At 41.6% G+C, this 22,623-nt stretch overlaps 2 protein-coding genes across 5 annotated transcripts in view; both read left to right on the forward strand.

Moving 5' to 3' along the window:
• The window catches only part of XPOT (exportin for tRNA), a 43,211-nt gene extending 30,605 nt beyond the window's left edge, over positions 1 to 12,606 (forward strand). For 2 of the 3 annotated variants that reach the window (XM_055327964.1, XM_055327965.1), the window contains exons 20-25: positions 1,421 to 1,537; positions 1,715 to 1,830; positions 2,722 to 2,769; positions 6,806 to 6,877; positions 9,180 to 9,236; positions 11,998 to 12,606. In XM_055327964.1, the coding sequence (XP_055183939.1) occupies positions 1,421 to 1,537; positions 1,715 to 1,830; positions 2,722 to 2,769; positions 6,806 to 6,877; positions 9,180 to 9,236; positions 11,998 to 12,024 (437 nt within the window). In that variant the 3' untranslated portion in view covers positions 12,025 to 12,606. Of the gene's footprint in view, positions 1 to 1,420; positions 1,538 to 1,714; positions 1,831 to 2,721; positions 2,770 to 6,805; positions 6,878 to 9,179; positions 9,237 to 10,091; positions 10,187 to 11,997 lie in introns of those variants that run through there. The other variant, XM_055327966.1, reaches the window with a different exon arrangement.
• A 3,111-nt stretch (positions 12,607 to 15,717) lies between these two features.
• Positions 15,718 to 22,623, forward strand: part of TBK1 (TANK binding kinase 1) — a 40,421-nt gene continuing 33,515 nt past the window's right edge. The window contains exons 1-2 of one of the 2 annotated variants that reach the window (XM_055328741.1): positions 15,718 to 15,823; positions 18,129 to 18,243. In XM_055328741.1, coding sequence (XP_055184716.1) covers positions 18,157 to 18,243 — 87 coding nt within the window. In that variant the 5' untranslated portion in view covers positions 15,718 to 15,823; positions 18,129 to 18,156. Of the gene's footprint in view, positions 15,824 to 18,128; positions 18,244 to 21,896; positions 22,052 to 22,623 lie in introns of those variants that run through there. The other variant, XM_055328742.1, reaches the window with a different exon arrangement.

Consider the following 22,623-nt stretch of genomic DNA (forward strand, 5'->3'; position numbering starts at 1 on the left):
CAAACTCAACCCCCCAAAAAAACAAATAGCCAAATTAAGAAATAGGCAGAAGACATGAAGAAACACTTCTAGTTCTAAAAAGGACTATCCATGGGAAGCCCAGGTGGCTCTGTGGTTGGGCGTCTGCCTTTGGTTCAGGTCATGATCCTGGAGTCCCCGGATCGAGTCCCGCATCAGGCTCCCTGCTCGGGGCCTGCTTCTCTCTCTGCCTGTGTCTCTGCCTCTCTCTCCGTGTGTCTCTCATGAATAAATAAATAAAATCTTTTTTTAAAAAAAATAAATAAATAAAAAGGACTATCCAGATGGCTAACAGACACATGAAAAGATGCTCAACATCACTCATCATCAGGGAAATGCAAATCAAAACTAGCTGAGATATCATCTCACACCTGCACACCTGTCAGAATGGCTAAAATTAACACAAGAAACGTGTTGGCAGGAATGTGGAGAAAAGGGAACCCTCTTGCACTATTAGTGGAATGCAGACTGGCACAGCCACTCTAGAAAAAACAGTATGGAGGTTCCTCAAAAATTCAAAAACAGAACTACCCTATGATCCAGAAATTGCACTAGCAGGTATTTACCAAAAGGATTCATGCACCGTGATATTTATAGCAGCATTACAACAGTAGCCAAACTATGGAAAGAGCCCAAATGTACATCAACTGATGAATGGATAAAGAAGATTAGTTACCCATCAAAAAGAATGAAATCTTGCTGTTTGCAACAACATGGATGGAGCTACAATATGTTATACTAAGTGAAATATACTAAATAAGAAGAAAGACAAATACTATATGATCTCACTCATGCGGAATTTAAGAAAGAAAACAGATGAACATACGGGAAGCAGGAAAAGAAAAAAAAGAAGCTGTAAGAGACTCAATGATAGAGAAGAAACATGGTTGATGGTGGGAGTTGGGTGGGGGATGCGCTAGATGAGTGTTGGGTATTAAGGAGGGCACTTGTTGGTATGAGCACTGGGTGTTGTATGTAAGTGATAAATCACTGAATTCTACTCCAGAAACATTCCACTGTATGTTAACTACCTAAAATCTAAATTAAAAATAGTAATAAAAGAATTTAAAAATACAGGTTAATTAAATTATCCAAAAATAAAAATTAAAAATCATGAAATGAGTTGCCTTTGGGTTGCCTTTCTAGGTCTTATTAAATTTAAATTCAGGGTGCCTGGGTGGTGCAGCTGATTGTCAGACTCTTGGTTTTGGCACAGGTCATGATCTCAGGATTGTGAGATCCATATTGGGCTCCTGGCTCAGCAGGGGTCTCCTGGAAGATTCTCTCCCTCTGCCCCTTCCCCCACTCACATGCTCTCTCCCTCACATGCTCTCTCCCTCGCATGTGCTCACACGCATGCACTCTCTCAAATCTTTAAATTCAAATTGTTATTTCTCTTCAGGTGCAGAGAATGTAGAACGAGTGTTGGTTACTGTTATCCAAGGAGCAGTCGAATATCCAGATCCGATTGCACAGAAAACATGTTTTATCATCCTTTCCAAGTTGGTAGAACTGTGGGGTAAGAAGATTTAAAAACATAAAAAAAAACTTGATTCCAACCTGTTTCCTAAGACCCTTAGAAAGGAAAAATGGAACCCTAGCTCTAACGTAGACAGGAGCTCGGAGTTGACTTCCCCTGATGATAACTAATTGCCTTTTTTTATATACAAGATGAAAATTTGAATTGTCTTGACAGGAGGTAAAGATGGACCAGTGGGATTTGCTGATTTTGTTTATAAGCACATTGTCCCCGCGTGTTTCCTAGCACCTTTAAAACAAACCTTTGATCTGGCTGATGCACAAACAGTGTTGGTAAGCACCCAGGAATCTTTGTTTATCTTGTGTACATCGTGTGTATTCTAACTCACAGTTTCTTTAAGGCCAGATTGACCATGTTAGTCTCATTGCCGTTATTTTTCTTTTTTTCTTTTTTTTTTTTTAAGATTTTATTTACTTATTCATGACAGACAGAGAGAGAGGTAGAGACACAGGCAGAGGGAGAAGCAGGCTCCATGCAGGGAGCCCAATGCAGGACTTGATCCCAGGGTCACGCCCTGAGCCGAAGGCAGATGCTCAACCTTTGAGCCACACAGGGATCCCTATTTTTCTTTTAATTAATTTCACATTGGGATTCATTTTTAAAAGATTGATGATACCTTCTGGACCTTTTGTGGATTCTCACTGAATCCTGATATTAAAATTTATAAAATCCAGCTCCTTTAACAGCCTCCAACTCCTCTTTTTTAGGACCATGAAAAGGGTACATGATACAAACACTCTTTACAACTTGATTTGAGTTACTAGTTTTCTACTATTTTCATTATAAACTTTGGTGCTTAATGGCTTTTTCCTAACCATTAAGAGTAACTTTCTCTTGCTTGGATGATAGTTTCCCTAGATCTCATTTTCAGAATACTCCTGTCAAGCACTGCCCTCTACTCATTTCCCCAAAGCCTAGTAAAAGCCTTATAATTTCATATTTCTGCAGTAAGACAGCGTTTTTAAATTTTTTCCTTTTTCTACCAACCCACTTATTTCATAGACCTGTCACTGTCCTTCCTCTGTCCTTGTATAGACCTGTCACTGTCCTTCCTCTGTCCTTGTTTGGCAGTAATTGTTAATAAGCAGTGGCCACGGAAATAAGAGTGGGATCAGTAACCAAAAATGAAGTGTACTAAAATTCTCACGCTTGTTTTTCCATAGGCTTTATCTGAGTGTGCAGTGACTTTGAAAACAATTCATCTCAAACGGGTAAGCTTTGCGCTCCATGCCCCTGCACTTTAGTCTTACATGTAGATTTGTTAGTGGTTTTGTTTTGTTTTTAATTTTTTTATGATAGTCACACACAGAGAGAGAGAGAGAGGCAGAGACACAGGCAGAGGGAGATGCAGGCTCCATGCACCGGGAGCCCGATGTGGGATTCGATCCCGTGTCTCCAGGATCGCGCCCTGGGCCAAAGGCAGGCGCCAAACCGCTGTGCCACCCAGGGATCCCTTGTTAGTGGTTTTAATCGTGTTTGACTTGTTGCTATATCTTTTGAAAAAGTTGAGTCCTTTTTTTTTGAATGAGGAAGGAGTTGAATGCAAATAGTAGTATCTATTATTGCCCTTTATGTTTTGGATTATAGGAAGTTCATAATGTATGTCTGTTTTGGTTTGACAATGTGAAAAATCATAAAAAGATCCACATTTCATGACTTAGTTGGCTCTTCACAGCTGGGTTTCTCAGTCTTAGTATTGCAAATGGTTAGAGTGCTTCACAACTTTAGAATATTTTGTTCTTCTTGTCAATCTAATCATTTGTAAAATTGTAAGTGAATCTGGGCTGAATCCAGCTGGTGAGTTGTTTGCCTTGTACAGTATTCTTTAATAACATGAACTGATTGTTAACTTTTTCTTAAGATTTTATTTATTTATCCATGAGATACATAGAGGCAGAGACATAGGCAGAGGGAGAAGCAGGCCCCGTGCAGGGAACCCGATGTGGCGCTTGATCCCAGGACCCCAGGGTCATGACCTGAGCCAAAGGCAGATGCTCAACCACTGAGCCACCTGGGTGCCCCTGATTGCCAGCATTTAAAAATCAGGTACTAGGCCACCTGGCTAGCTCTATCAGTGGATTATGCAACTCTTGATTTCAGGATTGTGAGTTTGAGCCCCACTTTGGTCATGGAGCTTACTTAATAATAGAATTTTAAAAATAAAAAATCAGGTCCTTTTTGTAAAAATAAAAACTCCGATCTCCAACTTCGCTCAAAGCTAGAATGCCATCACAGGACTGGACATTCCCACATAGCAGCCCCCCCACCCCTCATAAAAATATTCACCCGTCTCCATTCAGTCCACTCCCTCATTTGAACTTGAGTTTTTGATTCTTCTAATACAGGTTTGAAGGATTTTCATTTCTGCAGCATTTTCTATGCCTACTATGCTAGGATGAAGAGTATGTGTAGACTGCGGGGGCAACAGAGGAGCTATATAAACATGAATTAAGTTTAAAAGTCTCCCAATATTTTTAGGACTTGGAATCAGGAAAGAAAATATATAAATAACTCTCAGTTAAGTACTTGAATAGGGATAAATTAATACATCTATATAAGTGTAATATTGTGAGACTAAAGGTGAACAAGCAATTTTGCCTATCACAGTAATCAAAGAAAGCCATAGGAAAGAAGTGGTTTTGTTTTTGTTTTTTTAAAGATTTTTTTTGTTTTGTTTTGTTTTTTTAAAGATTTTATTTATTTATTTATTAATGAGAGACAAAGAAAGAGGCAGAGACACAGGCAGAGGGAGAAGCAGGCTCCATACAGGGAGCCTGACGTGGGCCTCGATCCTGGGTCTCCAGGATCACGCCCTGGACTGAAGGTGGCGCTAAACTGTGGAGCCACTGGGGCTGCCCTGTTTTGTTTTTTTGATAGGCCTCAGGACACATGTAGATTGATTGGACTGACAAGAGGGGGAGCTGTCATTCTGGCAAAGTTAAGCAGGTATATGAAGACAGAGCAGACATTGCCTTGTGGATTTGATAGAAAATAATAGAAATACCTGTTTAGCTAAAGTATGGAGATAAAATTAATAGCTAGAAAGTAAAATAGGATTAGGTAGGTAGCCCTGTGTTATATATGTATGAAAAGTTGAGAAGTCCATAGGCACTAGGGTTGTAATTTGAGATAGCTTGGAAGCATGTTCAGAGAGCTTTGGAATATGGCTCTGAAGCAGTTAGAACTAAATACTGATTTTCGAGTGCACAAGGTAAAGTGGTAGGAATGAATGAGAATTTCTAAGACCAGGATACAAAGAAATCTGGCTAAAGCAAGAGTCAAGAAAAAGCTAGAAGTAGAACCAGAGGTATGAATGCTAAGAGAAGAGTCAAAAGAGAGAATGCTAGAAAGTCACAGAGAGGGGTGCCTGGCTGGCTTAGTTGGTAAGTGCATGTGGCTCTTGATCTTGCGATCGTCAGTTTAAGCTCCATGTTGGGCATTGGGCTTACTTTAAAAAAGAGAGAGAGAGGGATCCCTGGGTGGCTCAGCCGTTTGGCGCCCAGGGCATGATCCTGGAATCCTGGGATCGAGTCCCACGTCAGGCTCCTGGCATGGGGCCTGCTTCTCCCTCTGCCTGTGTTCTGCCTCTCTCTGTCTCTCTCTCTCTCTCTATCATGAATAAATAAATAAATAGATAAATCTTTTAAAAAAAGAGAGAGGGAAAGGTGAGAAGTTATACTTTAAATAAATAAATAACTTGGATTTTGCAGCAAAATGCAGCAAAAAAAAAGGTGAGAAAGGAATGTAGAAGCAATCTTGAGAAACTTTCACAAAAAAAAAAAAAAAGCATTGTTAGCTTCTCTGAATTAGGAATAGCTTTCCTTTGAAAGGTCATTAAATTATGCCATAGGTCCAGTGAGTTAGAGGACTAGGAGTCAGTGTAGAGAAAGAAACATAAAAAAATTCTTTGATTCAGAAGTATATTAAACAGGAGCACCTGGGTGGCTCAGCAGTTGAGCGTTTGCCTTTGGCTCAGGTTGTGATCCTGGGGTCCTGGGATCAAGTCCCACTTTGGGGTCCCCATGGGGAGCCTTCTCCCTCTTCCTGTGTCTCCGCTTCTCTCTCTGTGTCTCTAATAAATAAATAAATAAATAAATAAATAAATAAATAAATAAATAAATAAATAAAATCTTTTTAAAAATATATATATTAAACAGGAAATTCAAGTGTTAAGGTGGGGAGAAGTGCATTGAGGAGAGATGGGTTTTTTTCTTTTGTGATTTCACAACTATTACTTCCAGTTAGACTAGGTTTGGAGTTATCAACATATTAAAATCTTTAAATCAGATTGAGGTTTGAAAGTGAGAATACCTTGTGTGTGTGTGAGCGCGCAGAGGTCACCCTTTCAAACACGTTGCTATAGGAAAACCATTTTCAGATTGTATCCTAAGTTCCTTTGTAGCTTCTGTGAAGGGATAGGGGTTTGGGATTCATTTGTAGAATTCTTCCGCCTTCCCTCCACTAAGTTTACCCAAAAAAAAAAAAAAAAAAAAAAACAGCACTATTGTCATTTTTAGGAAGATGGTAGAGAAAACCCAGAGAAAAACCTGGGTTTTAGAAATCAGGTGGCCTGCTTTTTAGTACAGATGTAATCAACAGCAGACTGGCGAATCACCTCATCTTTCTGTCTTGATTTCCTCATTTGGCTGCTTAATTCCTGTTCCCTGATGGCTGAACAGGAAAAAGGGAGGTGTACTTGTATTGCTATTATCTCTTAACATATCATTCTGTTCATCCTCACTTGTATTTTAGTTTCTCAGGATGGTTACAACCCTACCCTTGCCCAAAGGTTTCCCCTCATGCACCCACAGAACCATATAATCCACCCGGTGGTAGATTGAACAGGAGCACCTCTGTTTGCTGTCTTCTTTCAGTGCTTTGAAGACTCTGGCATTGTTACTTCCTTGATTTAGAACATTTGTTTAATCTTCACTATATAATGCTAATAAGGTTAACATGTAGTGCATGCTCCGCACTATTCTAAAAGTTTTATATTTCTTAACTCATCCACTCCTCAAAATAACTCCCATTTTTCAGATGGGGAAACCGAGGCTCAGGCTAAGTAACGTGCTCAAGTTACCAGAAATTTGCCAAAGTCAGGCCTTAAACCACAGCAGTCTGGCTCCAAACAATATTCTTAATCACAATACCATACTGTTTGAAGTGTACGTGTGTCATTCTAATCTCTTTTTATGCATTATTAATATTAAGAAAATGATTCAGTTATAATTATCTTTTAATTTCCAGGGCCCAGAATGTGTTCAGTATCTTCAACAAGAATACCTGCCTTCCTTACAAGTAGCTCCAGAAATAATTCAGGTAAAAGCTCAGAGTAGATATTTCTCTTAATTTTAGTTAAAGAAATATGACTTGTAGTTCATCTTAATTTTGAGTCAAGAAAGTAAAACTGCATTCAACTTGATGTTTTACTATATATAAGATAACAGGAGTTCAAACTTCAGGGGTATATGAAATTGAATGGGAGAAAATGGTATTTTCATTTTCACTAACCTTTAACCAAAAGTTTATTTTTTTACTTTTTTTTTCAAAAGTTTAATTTCCTACCATTGTGTAGGTGATAAATCACGAAACATAGTAGCATTCGCATTGCCTGTGACGTTGTCACCAGTGGAAATCAGAAGTGTTCTTGTGTTTTATTAGTTGTTCCAGGGGTCTCACAAACTATATTTCAAAATATTGAAATTATGAATTATTAAGATATATCACTGGACCTTGTTATCTGAGTCAGTAAATCTTACTACTCTACCACATGTTTTTGATAACCATAAGTCATTTTTCGGGGGAAGATTTTACTTATTTATTCATGAGAGACATGGGGCAGGGGGTGCAGAGACACAGGCAGAAGGAGAAGCAGGCTTCCCTTCCCGCAAGGAGCCCGATGTGGGACTCAATCCTGGGACTCCAGGATCACGCCCTGAGCCGAAGGCAGATGCTCAACCGCTGAGCCACCTCAGGTGTCCCGATAACCATAAGTCATTATAGTTAGTTTCCTTTGTAATCCCATGTATTATAAATTGTAAAAAAACATTCTAGAGAGTCCAGTAGGCTCTCCCAGACTGCCAAAGGGCCCCACAACTCACCAACCTATTGTGAAGATTTGTGCTAATCATTCATTTTACATATGCCAAGCTTATCAATGCTTATTTTTTTAAATCTGAAACTATTGTGAAGTATCTGGAAAGTGATCTTAAATTTTTATCAAATTTGCACAGTGAGGGACACCTGGGTGGCTCCCTGCATGGAGCCTGCTTCTCCCTCTGCCTGTGTCTCTGCTTCTCTCTGTGTCTCTCATGAATAAATAAAATAAAATCTTTAAATAAAAAAATATTAAAAATTGCAAAGTGATTTTTTTTAATGGCATTTAGTGATTTTCTTGGCATGAGTTGAGTTATCCAGACTTGTCCAGTAGCACATAGATGTAATTGAGGTATCTAAATTTTTATTACAAACCTCTTCAGTAGCTGCTAGGATTTGTTTCTTCACCAACAGTATTTTTAAAAAGTTGTTATGATGCTATTTTATGAAAGACATTGAAAAAATCAAGTGAAAAACAGGCTTTATCTTGGATAAGAGTGATGTCATTTTTAATGAGTTTTATGATCTCTTTTTTTCATGACCCAGCATCTTTATCTTTAGAGGTATTAATTTTCTCAGCTATAATTTGTTACGTAAGTAAGGTAATGTTTTAATAAAAAAGGTAAATTACTAATTACTCACATGACCTTAATGCCCATCAAAAATAGAAATATACCAGATTGCTAAGTAAAACAAAATTATATCTCTAGCTGATAATTTGATCATAAAAAATAAGCATCCCCAATTTTCCCTTTTTCATATGCCTCTGCCAACAGTGTTTACAGAATTCTATTAGACTAACCTCATTTTCTTTTGGTCAGGCTCAGGCTCTGCTCAGTTACCACTCTTCCAAGATGAATACAGCCTGAGCAGGGTAGTTTTTACCCCTCTCCCCTTCTCAGGCGTGAGTCAACTTTGTCTAGGAGAGCCAAGTTCTCAAAAGTGTCAAAAGCCTATATCTGGCAAGTGTTACATGTGAAAAAGCCATAGAACCTTTTTTGATGAGGAACTGTTCTGGTTCACTTTAATAAGTTATCATACTACTGTAGATTTGAAGCAACTTAAATGCCTTTTGACAGTTGAAGGAGAAGTAAAATGCGGTATATACACACAGTGGAATATTATTCTGCCTTAAAGGACATCCTGTCACATGCTACATACAACATGAATGAACCTTGAGGGCATTATGCTAAATTAAGTAACCCGGTCACAAAGATTCTATAAATACTGCATAATTCCACTTATATGAAGTATCTAAAGTAGTCCAGCTCTTAGGAACAGAAGTAGAATGGTGGTGGCAAGGGTTTGGGAGGTAGCTTTACAAGATAAAAAGTTCTAGAGATCTGTTGCACAATAGTATGCATATAGTTAATGCTGATGTACTGTACATATAGAACTGATGGTTAAAATAGTTATGTATCTTTTTTAAATCACAATTTTAGAAAGAAAACTGGATTTGAATTACCGTGAATTTAATACTTTTGATTCATTCTCCTTCTTTCCTCCTGTCCCCCCCCCCCCCCAGGAGTTTTGTCAAGCGCTTCAGCAGCCTGATGCTAAAGTTTTTAAAAATTACTTAAAGGTAGGTATTTGGAAACCTTATATATCTTCTTACAGTTGGGTAATATTTTAGAGCCTAGAGAGGATACTTATTGTAGATCCTGTGTCATACTGTAATCTTACCAATTATTACTTATTTTGGAATGTCTTCTAAAACCTGCTTCTAAAAATCTATAGTTTTAGTTCGACTTCAGAATCTTGTATAAAGTCACTTTCAACTGAGTTCTTAGAAAAGATCATAAAAAGTGACCTAAGCACACTATGCATGCTTGAACATATTATGAAAATGTCAGTTTCCTTTTACAGTTTGTGGTGTAATTAAATAGGAACTACAGGACTGAGACAAATAATGTTTAAGAACATGTGCCCATATTGACTTGAAAGAAAACTAAAAATATAAAAAGAGAAGTACAAGTTACTTGGCTATATCTATTTTTGAAACTTTTGAATTACAAAATGGACAGAAAGAATGCTCAGATTCGGCAATCAGGGCTCTTTTTACATTCATAAATTGAGTGAATTTTTTCTTTTAAAGATTTTGAGAGAGGGCACGCAGGGATGGAGTAGAGGGAGAGGAAAAAAGGGCAAAGAATCTGCAGCCGACTCTGCGCTAAGTATGGAGTCCGATGCGGGCTGTCTCACAACCCTAAGACCTGAGCCAAAACCAAGAATCAGATACTTAACTGACTAAGCTACTCAGGCGCCCCCTAATTGGGTGAATTTTTTAATTTTTTAAAAAACTCTCCAAGTTGGCAAGAAGCATCAGATGTGTATTTGGTATTCTTATTTACAATTTACAACCCATGAGGTACAGCTGTCTTGCTCTCACCCAGGTAGTCAGTCATTCATTAATCTGTGATGGCTTTTTATGTAACAGGTACTGTACTAACTGCTGCAAATATCCATATGAGTTACTCTTCCTGCCTACAAAAGACCTCCATCTGAAAATAAAGTTACAGTGTGACAAAATGAGCAACTGCTCTTTGTTTTTATTACCTTCATTCAACAAATTTGAGGACAAAACACTATGCTAAATATATTGGTAGCAGGTGACTTAACGAAAGACTGCCTGGTCCTTTTGTCCGAGGCATTCAGTAATTTCCTAAGTCTCGGCCTTTGCCGAGGAAATGTGTGTCATCCTTTGACTTTGGTTCTATAACATCTTCCCTTGTCAGTTTTTTCCCTAGTAATCATTTGTCAGCTTAAACCAATAGGAGTTTGTGAGAAGAATATTGGGAATTATGCTTTATCATTAGGAACCCTCCCCACTCCCGTTTCCCTATAAGAAGCAAAGCGCCTTCGGAGGTAACATCTGTTAAATAACTGTGACTAAACTGGGTGAAAGGACTCACAGAAACTGTAACTCTCTTAAAGGTGTCTGTAACCGCAGATCCAGTGTAGCAGGCTTGTGCTCCAAACATAGTAATTCATCCAGTTGCATTTATAAATAAGTCTTCCTCCGGATCCCAGCTTTTCAGTGTGAGCATTATCTCCAGGAGAGCACTGTTCTTGGTGGGAGAAGTGAGGTTCCCTCTTTCGTGCCTACTCTCCTTACGTGGAGTGGATCCCTAGATCTTGCAGATTCTCTCCTCGTCACTGTCAGCCTCCTCTCTATCTCCACTGCTGCTACTCCGGTGTGGATTTGTGTCCTTTCACACTGATACCCCTTCCCTTGGGGCCCGGCTGAGCTGTTTGAAAACCCTGAACAGTCCTCTGAAATTCATTCCCCTTATACTCTTCATAAACCTATACCATCAAATAAAAATAGGTTCATTCAGAATTTTTGTTGTTTTTCATATTCTGATCTCAGACCGCCTTTCTGGTTTCTCTTGCAGGAACAGTCTTTGCTATTCTTGCTGTTCTTCCAAAATTCTGCTTTATTAGCAGCCTTCCTCCTTTAGGAATCCTACCCACTCTGAGGCTTACCTCAAGCAGAGCCTCTTTGTAAGGCTTCGTTTTGCTCACACAGTGATCTTTCTTCTCTTCACTTAGTCAATAGGTTGTTAACTGAGCGTCTGATCTCGTAGGCACTAAGGGTACAGTGATGAATATGGTCCCGAGTGAGTTACTGCCTACCAGTAGTCTTTTGAGTGCTCTCTTAACACGCACCTAACTACAGGGGCACCTGGCTGGCTTCATCTCAGGATATGAGTTCATGCCCCACACTGGGTGCAGAGATTACTTACAAATAAAATCTTTATTAAAACACACACACACACACACACACACACACACACACACACAAAAAAAAAAAAAAAAAAACAAAAACAAAACCATGTACCTAACTGTGGAAGGTAGTGGGCAACACTGGGCCAGTCACCAGCATAAACTCTAGCCTATTCATTCATAGTCTCAAATGTTGAATTGCAAGTATTTTTTTATGATAAAAATATTAGTAAATTCCTTAAGGGATAACAGCTGCTATCTTTAGCTTTGATTTGTTTCTTCCTCAATATTTAATTTCCCAGTATTAGCTTTGACAGCATGTCAGTCATCGAAAGGTAAAGAGCGTGTTTTCCTCTGACCACTTGAATTCTCATCGCGTTAGACTTAATACCGTATTTTCACTAGTTGCCCAACTAATGTCAACGTATCTCTAGACTTTCTCAAATTGTCCAGAAAAGAAAGTTCTTGTGCCAGGTGTGGATTTATGAAATATGTGAAATGTTCTAAATATTGATTGTATTTTACAAAAGAGTGACTAGCACTTACTGACTTGGAGTCATGCTTCTGGGGAAAGGTGATATCTTCTGACCTCAGTGCTGATTGTACTTTATTTACAGGTATTCTTCCAGAGAGCAAAGCCCTAAGGACTGGATCTCCCTGTGCCTACTTTCTGATCAGGAATTCCAGTTAATTTATAAAGAAGCAGTTTTTGTGTGCCATTCACACTGGTCTTTTTAACATTGCTTTAAGCTTATCGCAGTATATGTATTGGGATTTTTCTGTAAAATGGGTGTAATTTTCTCTGAATACAGGTATGTGACAACAAGAGAAGTTGCTTGCATGCCAGTTCAAATTGTTCTATAGAAAAATGCTGTTAAAAGATACAGCATGGTCATCCTAGTACTTTTTTTTTCTTTTTTACTTGAAACATTACAACCTTTATAAAGACCATAGCAGGAAAACAGCGTACTTTTTTTTTAATTGCTAAATATAAAATGTTTGAAAATTTTAATTTTCCTTTATGTGTGCAGTCTTAAAATATGGGGGGAATACAACAAATCAAAATAATTTTTTTGTAGATAGCCATTACGTTTCTTTAAACTGTTTCGATGCCAATGTGTGTTCTACAAGAGAATGGTTTCATAAATTAACTGATTTAAGAGTAGGTACCAGTGTTATACACTTTTTATAAAAAAATAAAAATAAATTTTATGTAGCGAAATCCATCAAGTCTTTTTTGGAATTATTATTATAAATACTTTAATCTTCTGTTCTCATGTCTTCCTGATTTCCCATTTAAAGAATTGCACATATAAGCTTATAGATGATTGATTTATGCTCCCAAAAGGTTACATACAACTTAGTTCTCTTAGATTCTTTTTAAAATGTTAAAAAAAAAAAAGAAAGAAAGGCTGTTTCAATCTATTCATAGAATTTAAAATCCATTTTTTCCCTCTTTTATTGGAGTTACTTAGGACACTGTATCTATGTGTTGATGTTGCTTACAAGTAGGTGGGCTTTTGTTTACTAGAAGTATTTCCCCCCATTTTTATTCATGACAATGCAAGAAAACAAGAAGAAAAATAATAGTATCACTAACTAGTTTTAGAAAATTAAGAGGAGGAATAAACTGAGCAGCAGGATTACTATTACAGTCATTTAAGTTTAAATTCTAAAAGCTCAAGATTTTAGGGGAGGGTTTTTTTTTTTAACCCTTGGCCCACATGGTTCCCCTAAAGTTTTCATAATGGGCTTCAGTGGTCTATAAACTCCCTAAAACTATTCTAATTTTTTTTTAAAGATTTTATTTATTCATGACAGAGAGGCAGAGACACAGGCAGAGGGAGCAGCAGGCTCCATGCAGGGACATGGGACTTGATCCTGGGTCTCCAGGATCATGCCCTGAGCGAAGGCAGTTGCTTAACCACTGAGCCACCTGGGTGCCCCTAGTGCTTACTTTAAAAAGAATAAATTCTAACTCAAAAAAAAATGTGGAGGGGGGACACCCGGGGGGCTCAGTCAAGTGTCCCTACTTTTAATACCAGCTCAGTTCATGATCTCAGAATCAAGTCCCACATTGGGCTCATGCTGAGCGTGGAGCCTGCTTAAGATTCTCTCCCTCACCCCCCCCCCCCGTCCCTGCTCACTTGTGAGTACTCTAAATAAATAAATAAAATAGTAAAAATAGGTATGTGAAAGCTTGAGTGTTTCATAAACGTTTCATTGGGAAAGATCATTACATCTCGTGCAATCGCATTAACTTTTCAGAGTATACTAACAAGTCACAGCATAGTGCTTAGAGCTAAAACAGGTTGCAGGTTCAGTGGGTTCAAATAACATTTCTGCCTGTTACTGGTCTTAAGAAGCTTAAGCAAGTTAAATGACTTCTTCATGCGGCAGTTTCCACATCTGTAATATGGGCGAAATAATGGTAGCTACCTCACAACTAAGAATTTAAGCCTGAAGAGCTTATTACCGTACCTGCCCACGAAGGCTTCATAGTAGCTATGATCACTACAAAATACAGTTCCATAGATGTAAAGGTGACAGCTCCTTTTTGCCTGGCTTTTTGAGGCCTTTCAAAAGATTCGTGTATGTTCAGAGCCAAGAGAAAATGACACGGAAATTAAAGAGTCTGCAGTAGTAAATAAACTTCCATGCCCTGTAGTCACGCATAATTCCCATCTTTCTCTGAAGTTACCCGGAGCGCTTTATTTAGGGAGGACCATAGCAATTAGGAACCCCTGCTTCATCATGAATAACCTTATTTGTACTGTATTTAGTTTCCCAACAACAAGCACCCGAATAACTGTCTCAAGAGTGACTCTTGACAGTTGCGGCCATGGAGGTCAAAGACGGGGATTTGTGTGACTTGACTATGGAACACCAACAAGGGTTTTATGATGCCTGGTCTACTGTGCCTAAGTTTATTTAAAGTCTTGATTGTTCCTTGATTCACAAGCAGCTCTACCTTTAAGAAAATACCTGTGGTATTTCAGTGTGCATCTCTTACGTGGTAAATACGTGAGTCAAGGCCTTTGGCTCAGCTAATGACATTTTCTCCCATAAAACTTTTGAGCTGTAGGTCTTCCTGTTGTAAAGGAACCTGGGCAGATCTCATTCTTGGCATTACATACAGGAAAACTGAAACTGGAATTGTAAACAGTATAAATAGATTCGTTGTTACAGTGGTTCCAGTACTTAAACATTGTTTAAAAGTCTAATAAAGTGACTTCCTTTTGTTCCAACGCATTACTACTGTGGGCTTTTGTTACCGCCACTGTGCACAGGAGGGGAACAGACGTGGGGGGAAGAAGGCCGCCTGGAGTCGGTACTTGGTGGGGAGAGTTGGGACTGCACCCCCAGGTCTGTTCTTAACCCGTCTGCCATGGTTTCCTGTTCTCGTCCTCTACTGAGAACTCCTCCTCTTCCAGCTCAGAAGTGTAGCCGTGAACCCGCAGGAGTCTCTGACCTCCCCATCTGTGCAGAAAGGCCGCAGCGCAGTCCGCGGGCAGGAGGCGTCACCCGAAGGAACAGCCGCGAGGATTTCAGGACCCTGAGTAGTCCAGGTCTCCAGGATCGCCCCAGCCCAACAGACGGCAGAGCCGGGAAGGCAGTCCACATCCGCTTCTGAGGCCTTCGCCTACCGCACAACGCCCCCCCCCAAAAAAAAAAGGGTGCATAAAAATAAATTGAGCCTATTCACATGAAGAATTTCACGTGTGGATCATCCTAAGCCGCAGTCCTTGCAACAGTCACAGAGGCCTCCCTGCAGACTGGGACGCGCCCCAGCGCTCCGCGCACCTGCGGCTCTCGGGGCGGCTCTCGGGGCGTCCGCGGGCGGGGCGGGGGGGCGGGGCCTGTGCGACGCGGCGGGATCGCAGTTCTGGGAATCAGGTCTGGAGTCGCAAAGTGCTGACTGCGCGGCTGCCCGCTTCACCCTTTGAGCGGTGAGGCCCGGGTCGGACTCCGGGCGCCACCCCCTCGGCCTCCACTCCCCGCCCCACCCCGCGCCTCCCCCGCGGCCTCCCCCCGCCGGCCTGCCCCTGCCCCCGCCCCCATCCCCGAGCACGTCCCACCCCCTCGCCCGGCCTCCCTCCCCCGCCCCCTCCCCTCGCACCCTTGCCCCCTGCCCCGGGACCCCCCGCCCTCCCGGAGCCCCCTCCCCCGGCCTCCCTCCCCTCCACCCCTCCCCCGCCCCCCCGTGGCCCCGCCCGCCCCGCCCGCCGCGAGCCCCGGGAAGGCAGCGGCCGCACCAGCGCTCCCGCCTCGTGTGCGCCGCCGAGGCCGCGGCCGGTCCGGCGGGTGTGCGCAGGCGCAGCGGCGCGCGCCGGCCGTCGGTCACGTGGCCCCCGGCCAGGGCTCGCGAAGCCGGAAGTGCCCCGAGGCTCCGGGAGGCCGCGGGAGCCCGTCGGAGGTGCTGCGACGGTCCGGGCCGGCGCGGTGAGTGGGGCGGCGCGGGCGGAGGGGCCGAGCGGCGCGGGGCCGGGGCAGCGGGGGCGGCAGGGCCCGAGCGCCCCCGCCCCCGGCCGGGAACCGGGATGCTGAGTCAGGGCGGGGGCGGGGCGGGGCGGCGAGCGGGGCCGAGCGCCTCGGGACCCTGGCGGGTCCGCATCCCCGGGTCGGCGCGCGGCGGCGACGGACGGGCCTCGGCCTCCTCGAGGCGGGCCGCTCTGCCCCCGCGCCTGCGAGCGTGGACGGGGGGCCCGGGGCCGGGCCGGGGGGCGGGCGGGGGGCCTGCCCGGAAGCTGAAGCCGCGCGGCGATGCGGGCCCGCGCCCGGGTGTGGGGCAGCCCCGCCGCGCCGCGACTCACCCGGCCGCTGCCTGACCCGAGGCCGGCTGCTGCCGCCCTGGCGCGGAGCGGCCGCCAGCGCGGGCCCCGACCCCGCGGCCCGGCCCTGCGGCCCGTGCGAGCTGCGGCAGTGGGCGCCCCGCCGCGACCCCTCGCGGACCCGCTGAGTCACCGCCCCGCCGCGGCTCCCGCGGGCCTTCCCGGTCGTCGCGAGACTGCGCGCGCATCCCCTGCAGGCAGCACGCACCTTGGCCGACACAGGTGTCTCTCTCTGCCACTCATGACCCGGGACAAGGCTACGAATGACACCATTTTTGCATTTTACAGTTATCTCGGCGCCAGGACTTGGGGCAGGTTTTTTCGTTCCTGAAAAATATCTGAGAATACAGTTGAGGAAGTCCCCCTCCGCCCCCCCCGGTTCCCTCCACCAGCGTATGTGTGTCTGCCTTACTTGTGAAACAGCGCATCTCCTTTTTCTTGCTTATTGCCACCACATTGCTGCGTGTGACATTTCCTTATCTAAATTAGACGGGCGGTAAGATTAGATGTCTTAATATGCGACCCTGTTGCAAATGGGCCATTCATGATGTCCCTAAGCCTTCCTGGAATATGGGTAGTCACCAATTAATTCATCACTGAACACCCCACTCTCCTCTGATGGACTGACTACAAAGGAATATGAAGATCTGTTCTCATCTGATACTACAGCAGTTGAAGGGGTGTGGCGAGGCTACAGTTCACGCTGATTTTTATTCCAACGTGGAGCTCAAGTATTTTTAATATCCTGATAGTCATAATAGCTTTTCTGTGTTAAAGGAGAAGGCTAGGTAGGGGTGATGCTTTTTTTTTTTCCTTAAATCAACTTTATTGCTTTTTTTTTTTTTTTTTTAAGGTTTTATTTATTTTTTCATGATAGAGACAGAGAGAGAGGCAAAGACACAGGCAGAAGGAGAAGCAGGCCCCATGGCAAGAGCCTGACGCAGGACTCCGTCCCGGGACTCCAGGATCACGCCCGAACCGCTGAGCCACCCAGGGATCCCCTCAACTTTATTTCTTAGAGCAATTTTAGGTTTACAGCAAAATCAAACAGAGGTTACAGAGATTTTACTTAATACTACATAGCCTCCTTTCCTTGTTTTTTAAGACTCAGTAATAAACACTTAATATGTGTATTTTTTATGGACTTGGAAGTTGGGAACATTATCCTCAAATTAATTCCAGGAGAGTTGGTAACCTTTAAGGAACAAAAAAATGTTTCACTTTTCTTTTATGATTGTGAGGCTATGTGCTGGTGAAATTTTACCTCCTGGAAATGTTCTGCAGTGGCAACAGTTGTTTTCATTAGTGTAGCCCTGCCCTTAAAGAAACAAGGTATTTTCTATATTTCTGTTACGTTTTACATGGTTACATTAAAACACCTTTATAATTCATCATTGAGGGGATGCCTGGGTGGCTCAGTTGTTGAGCGTCTGCCTTCGGCTGGGGGCATGATCCTGGAGACCCGGGATCAAGTCCTGCGTCGGGCTCCCTGCATGGAGCCTGCTTCTCCCTCTGCCTGTGTTGTGTCTCTGCCTCTCTCTGTGTCTCTCATGAACAAATAAATAAAATTAAAAAGTAATAATAATAATTCATCATTGATTAATCTTCCAGAACATTTGAAGGAGTTAAGTGGCCAGTATCACTCTCTCTGAGATAAAATTAGAAGGGACATAAACATTTCTGCAGCTCTGATAAGTGAGTTAAAGCAAATATATAAGATGTCATTGGTTAATGTTTTTTTTCAGAGCCCACACAGCATTTTAGCCTTCAAGATTGTTGGAAACTGATTTTTATGTGAGACTGTACACTTCAGTTTAACAATAAGTGGTGATCTTCCTGGAGACTAAAAATAGCTCATGTTTGTTCCTTAAATGTATTATTCCCTTAAAACATGCAAATTTTTTCTTCTCTCTTAGCGTAACAAGATCTCCTGACTAAGCCGAGATGCAGAGCACTTCAAATCATCTGTGGCTTTTATCTGATATTTTAGGCCAAGGAGCTACTGCAAATGTCTTTCGTGGAAGGCATAAGGTTGGTTCAGAGAAAACTGTGAAGGCTTTTTATTACTGTATATGTACTCTTCTGAGAAGCACACTTGTCCTAAAACATGAGACAGAATGTTTCTGGTTATACTGTTTAAAGAGAGTTCCTGTTTTTGTGGTTAAAGTATAGCTTGTGTCAGAGATAGTGATACTTACCCAGTGGTAACACAGATTATGTGTTGGGAGTGGAGAAAAAAAGGGGATTGGTTAAAAAAGAGACTAGGAAAATTAGTGTTGTACCTTTTGATTTCTTTCCCCAACCTGGTCCTTCTATGGTAGCGAGCGATCTCACTAGCAGAGAAGCTGGCAGTGCACTGAGGTGGGCTACACACAAGGGAGAAGTATGGGAAGGCAGAGGTACAGTTTGAGGTCAAGCCACAGGATTCTGATAGGCGGTACGGTACTACAGCTACGTGTCCCAGTAAACAGCATCCTGCAGGGTAGATTGCACTAAAATGAGATTATCAGCAAGGAGCCCACTCTTAAACGGTATGAGGTAAACAGAACTTGTTAATGGACATGAGAATAGAATAAAAGGGCTAATCTCGCAGGCACTTCAAGAACCAAAAAGGTTTTCTGTCAGATTCTATACTGGAGGATGAAAATAAAGACAATTAAAATAATTTAAAATGAAATTTAAGGTCATTAAAGTTCCTATTCTGGAAAGTAAGCTGGAAAAATAATGGACTAAAAACATTCTTTTATAATGCAAATAATCCACTAATTTTTCACACTGTGCATTTGTTTTGAGCTTAATGATGTTCAGAGCCTTTTAAATTCTTATTTTGAGAAACAAGAGTTTAAAATATTTTAGTAAGGAGGAGTTTCTTCATGTTTTCCTTCGTGTGTTTTCCGGTAGCCTTGTGATTACCAATCAGTTTTGTCGGAAACCAGAAGATAAGCACTCAGAAGGGAGGGGCTGTTTCCTCTGGAGAGAAATGAGGACTGTAAACAGCCTCTGGTTCATAGAGAATGAATCAGAAGTGTGATATGGCTTTTAGCCTTTTTCCCTCTGATTCCAGAATTGTCCACAGGTTCTAGTTCCTTGATTCAGTTTGTTATGGTCTCTGGGTCCTTTATCAAATCCATTGTGGTCACTTTGGATATTCCTGTCCTAGAAATTTTTGTTTTGTACTCTATCCCAAGAAGAGAAAAAAATGGATGATGACACAGGATTTAACATTGAGACCCTATCTGACTGTCTTCCTGTGACCCAAATTAACTTAACTTTAATAATCACTTGGTATGTGACAGGCACTGTGATCGATTTAGTGAATGTGCAGTTCCTTCCCACAAAGAGTTTTGGGTTTAGTAGCAAGGTTGGCATTGGAAGGGATGTAAGTTGGAAACTGATGGCTTGATAGGTGGTCAACAGTGACAGAAATTGGGTGGACCATATATTCTGGTCCTCTTTCCTTAGATACTCGGTGTCCTTCATTTAAGTTCCCATATATAGTATGCATTCTGTAGATGTTTGTGGAATGAATGAATGAATGAATGAATGAGGACATATTGGACTACCCTAAGATAAGCTAAAGTTCTTCTTCAAAGGAAACAGTGTATTTTATTCAATATAGTCAGAAAGCCTAAAATAGGGATTTGAGAGTCATAGGAATTTACTAAAAGACTGTGAAGAGTCAGTTTAGTATTCAGGCCCTAATATTCTTCCCAGGGATGTATTTTGAGAAACCATGTTTGTTCTCGGTAACATCAGTTTCAAAGGTTTAGGACTATACCCACAAAAATCTTACTTGCCCTTAATAACTAAGGATTTTTAACCATGGTATTAGTTAAACCTTTTTATATTATTTTTATATTATTGCCTAGAATGACCCAATTTCCAAATTTACTACTGGTTATTCAAAGTATTTTATCTCCTTCAGCTGTCTCTCACTGAGTTGTTTTTAGTTACTAGTTTATCTGATGAATGTGTATGTGTGTGATGACCATGGTGAAGTTAAAGGGAAGAGAACTGTAGGAAGGATATTTGATCTGCCTGTATTTATACATTGGGCTCTTGAAGAACATGGGTTTGAACTGTACGGGTCTACTTACATGTGATTTTTTTTCAATAAATACAGTATAGTACTGTAAATGTATTTTCCTTATGAGTACTTTTTTTTTTTTTGAGATTTTATTTATCTGAGAGAGAGCACAAGTGAGAGAAGAGAAGCAGGGGCAGAGGGAGAGGGAGAAGTAGAAGCAGACTCCTTGCTGAACAGGGGGCCCAATTCGGGACTCAATCCCAGGAACCTAGAATCATGACCTGAGCTCACTTAACCAGCTGAGCTACCCAAATGTTTCTTTCTTTTAAAAAAAAAAAAAAAAAAAGATTTTATTTATTTATTCACAAGAGACACAGAGAGAGAGGCAGAGACACAGGCAGAGGGAGAAGCAGGCTCCATGCAGGGAGCCTGACATGGGACTCAATCCCGGGTCTCCAGGATCAGGGCTGAAGGCAGCACTAAACCGCTGAGCCACAGGGGCTGCCCCCAAATGTTTCTTAATAACATTTTATTTTCGCTGCCTGCAGCCCAGGGTGTGATCCTGGAGACCCGGGATCGAGTCCCATGTCAGGCTCTCTGTGTGGTGCCTGCTTCTCCCTCTGCCTGTGTCTCTGCCTCTCTCTCTGTCTGTCTCTGGCTCTATGAATGAATGAATGAATGAATGAATAATGAATAAATAAATAAATAAATAAATAAATAAATAAATAAATAAATAAATAAATAAATAAATAAATAAATAAATAAATAAAATTTTATTTTCTGGCTTACTTTATTGTAGGAGTGCATGTAACATACAGAATTTACATTGATTGTTTATGTTCCCAGTAAGGCTTCTAGTCAACAATGGGTTATTAGTAGTTAAGTTTTTGGAAAGTCTAAGTTAAATGTGGATTTTTGACTGCACGGAGGGTCAGCACCCCTAACCCTCACATTGTTCAAGGGTCGACTATATATATGCACATAGATCCTCTAAGTATTACTTATCTATGCTTTGACTTAGGGACAGTGACTGTGCAGTTGAAAAAGGGAGAACAGTACATTCCCATACATATGCCAGTGATCTCAAGGTATGATATAGACTCAAAAGTTTACAAAATACTAGCCTTGATGGCATTGGGCACTTTGCAACATTGTCTTATTTTCCAGTTTCTCCTCTGTTAGGAATCTCCTAATTTTAGACTAGGTTGGAAACAAGTATCTTCAAGAAAAATCTTGGTGGTATACATCTGGCAGTGTTCTTATACCAGTTAAACAAATGGAAAAACAATGTAGTTTAACTGTGGTTCGGTTGTTACTCTATTTTCATATTGTCTAAAAATGGGTGGTGGGCAAGAGTGAGGGAAGTGTGATCACATCACATAGGTGGTGGTCTCCAAGTAGTGATCTTGACAAGATGTTGTGAAGCAGTTAAATGGTTTTAAGAAAAAAAAGATCATGAGGTTTCTGAAGTGAGAAAAAGATTGTGAGCTTCTGAGGTAATCATGGCTATAAGTGGTGAATCTGTACGGAAAGCTTTGGAAGGGGCATCAAAGCAGGCACAGCACAGAGATCCTGACAGGCAGCCATGAAATATCTTTAGGCAGGTGGTGCTTGATCCCCAAAGTCAAAGAGGAAATGATCTTTCCACTTGCTCCAGGGAAGTTCAACCTTGGATTGTGGGAAAAGTAAGATTAAACTCAAAGAATCTGGACTGACCACCAAGGAGAGGCTTGCGGATTAGAATGATTGGAAGGAGATGGGAGGGTCTGGAAGAGAGCCTTAAAGTAAAGTTAATATGAAGAACATAAGAAGGTAACGTTTACCTGAAATTCAGCATATATTTCTACTTCTAAGAGTCCCAGCTACCGCTGTGCATTGTAATTTTCTGTGTAATCTATTTCAGTATTCCATGAGAGAGTAAGAGTGGGGTGCTGTAGCTACATCCAGAGAGAAAAGGAAATATCTTTGATTCTCTAAGAGAAAACTCTATAAAGAAACAACCTGGGGCACCCAGGTGGCTCAGTGGTTGAGCATCTGCTTTTGGCTCAGATCATGATCCCGGGGTCCTGGAATTGAGTTCCACATTTGGACTCCTTGCAGGGAGCCTGCTTCTCCCTCTGCCTGTGTCTCTGCCTCTCTCTCTGTGTAATAAATAAATTCTTAAAACAAAAAACAAAAAAAAAAAAAAAGGAAAAGAAACAATCTGCCCTAGTCATCTAGATGAAGTCAGAAAGATCTTCAAGGCAGCAGTGATGCAATCCAAGGAGGATAGGCTACTTGAATTCAGCTCCTACTTCCACATAACACATCTACACATACAGTATTGCTGCTAGGGAGTCTCTTTTTTTTTTTAAGATTTCGATTTATTTAAGAGAGAAAGCACA

This window comes from Nyctereutes procyonoides, unplaced genomic scaffold, assembly GCF_905146905.1.
Source record: "Nyctereutes procyonoides isolate TBG_1078 unplaced genomic scaffold, NYPRO_anot_genome, whole genome shotgun sequence".
In the NCBI taxonomy this organism is placed as follows: Eukaryota; Metazoa; Chordata; class Mammalia; order Carnivora; family Canidae; genus Nyctereutes; species Nyctereutes procyonoides.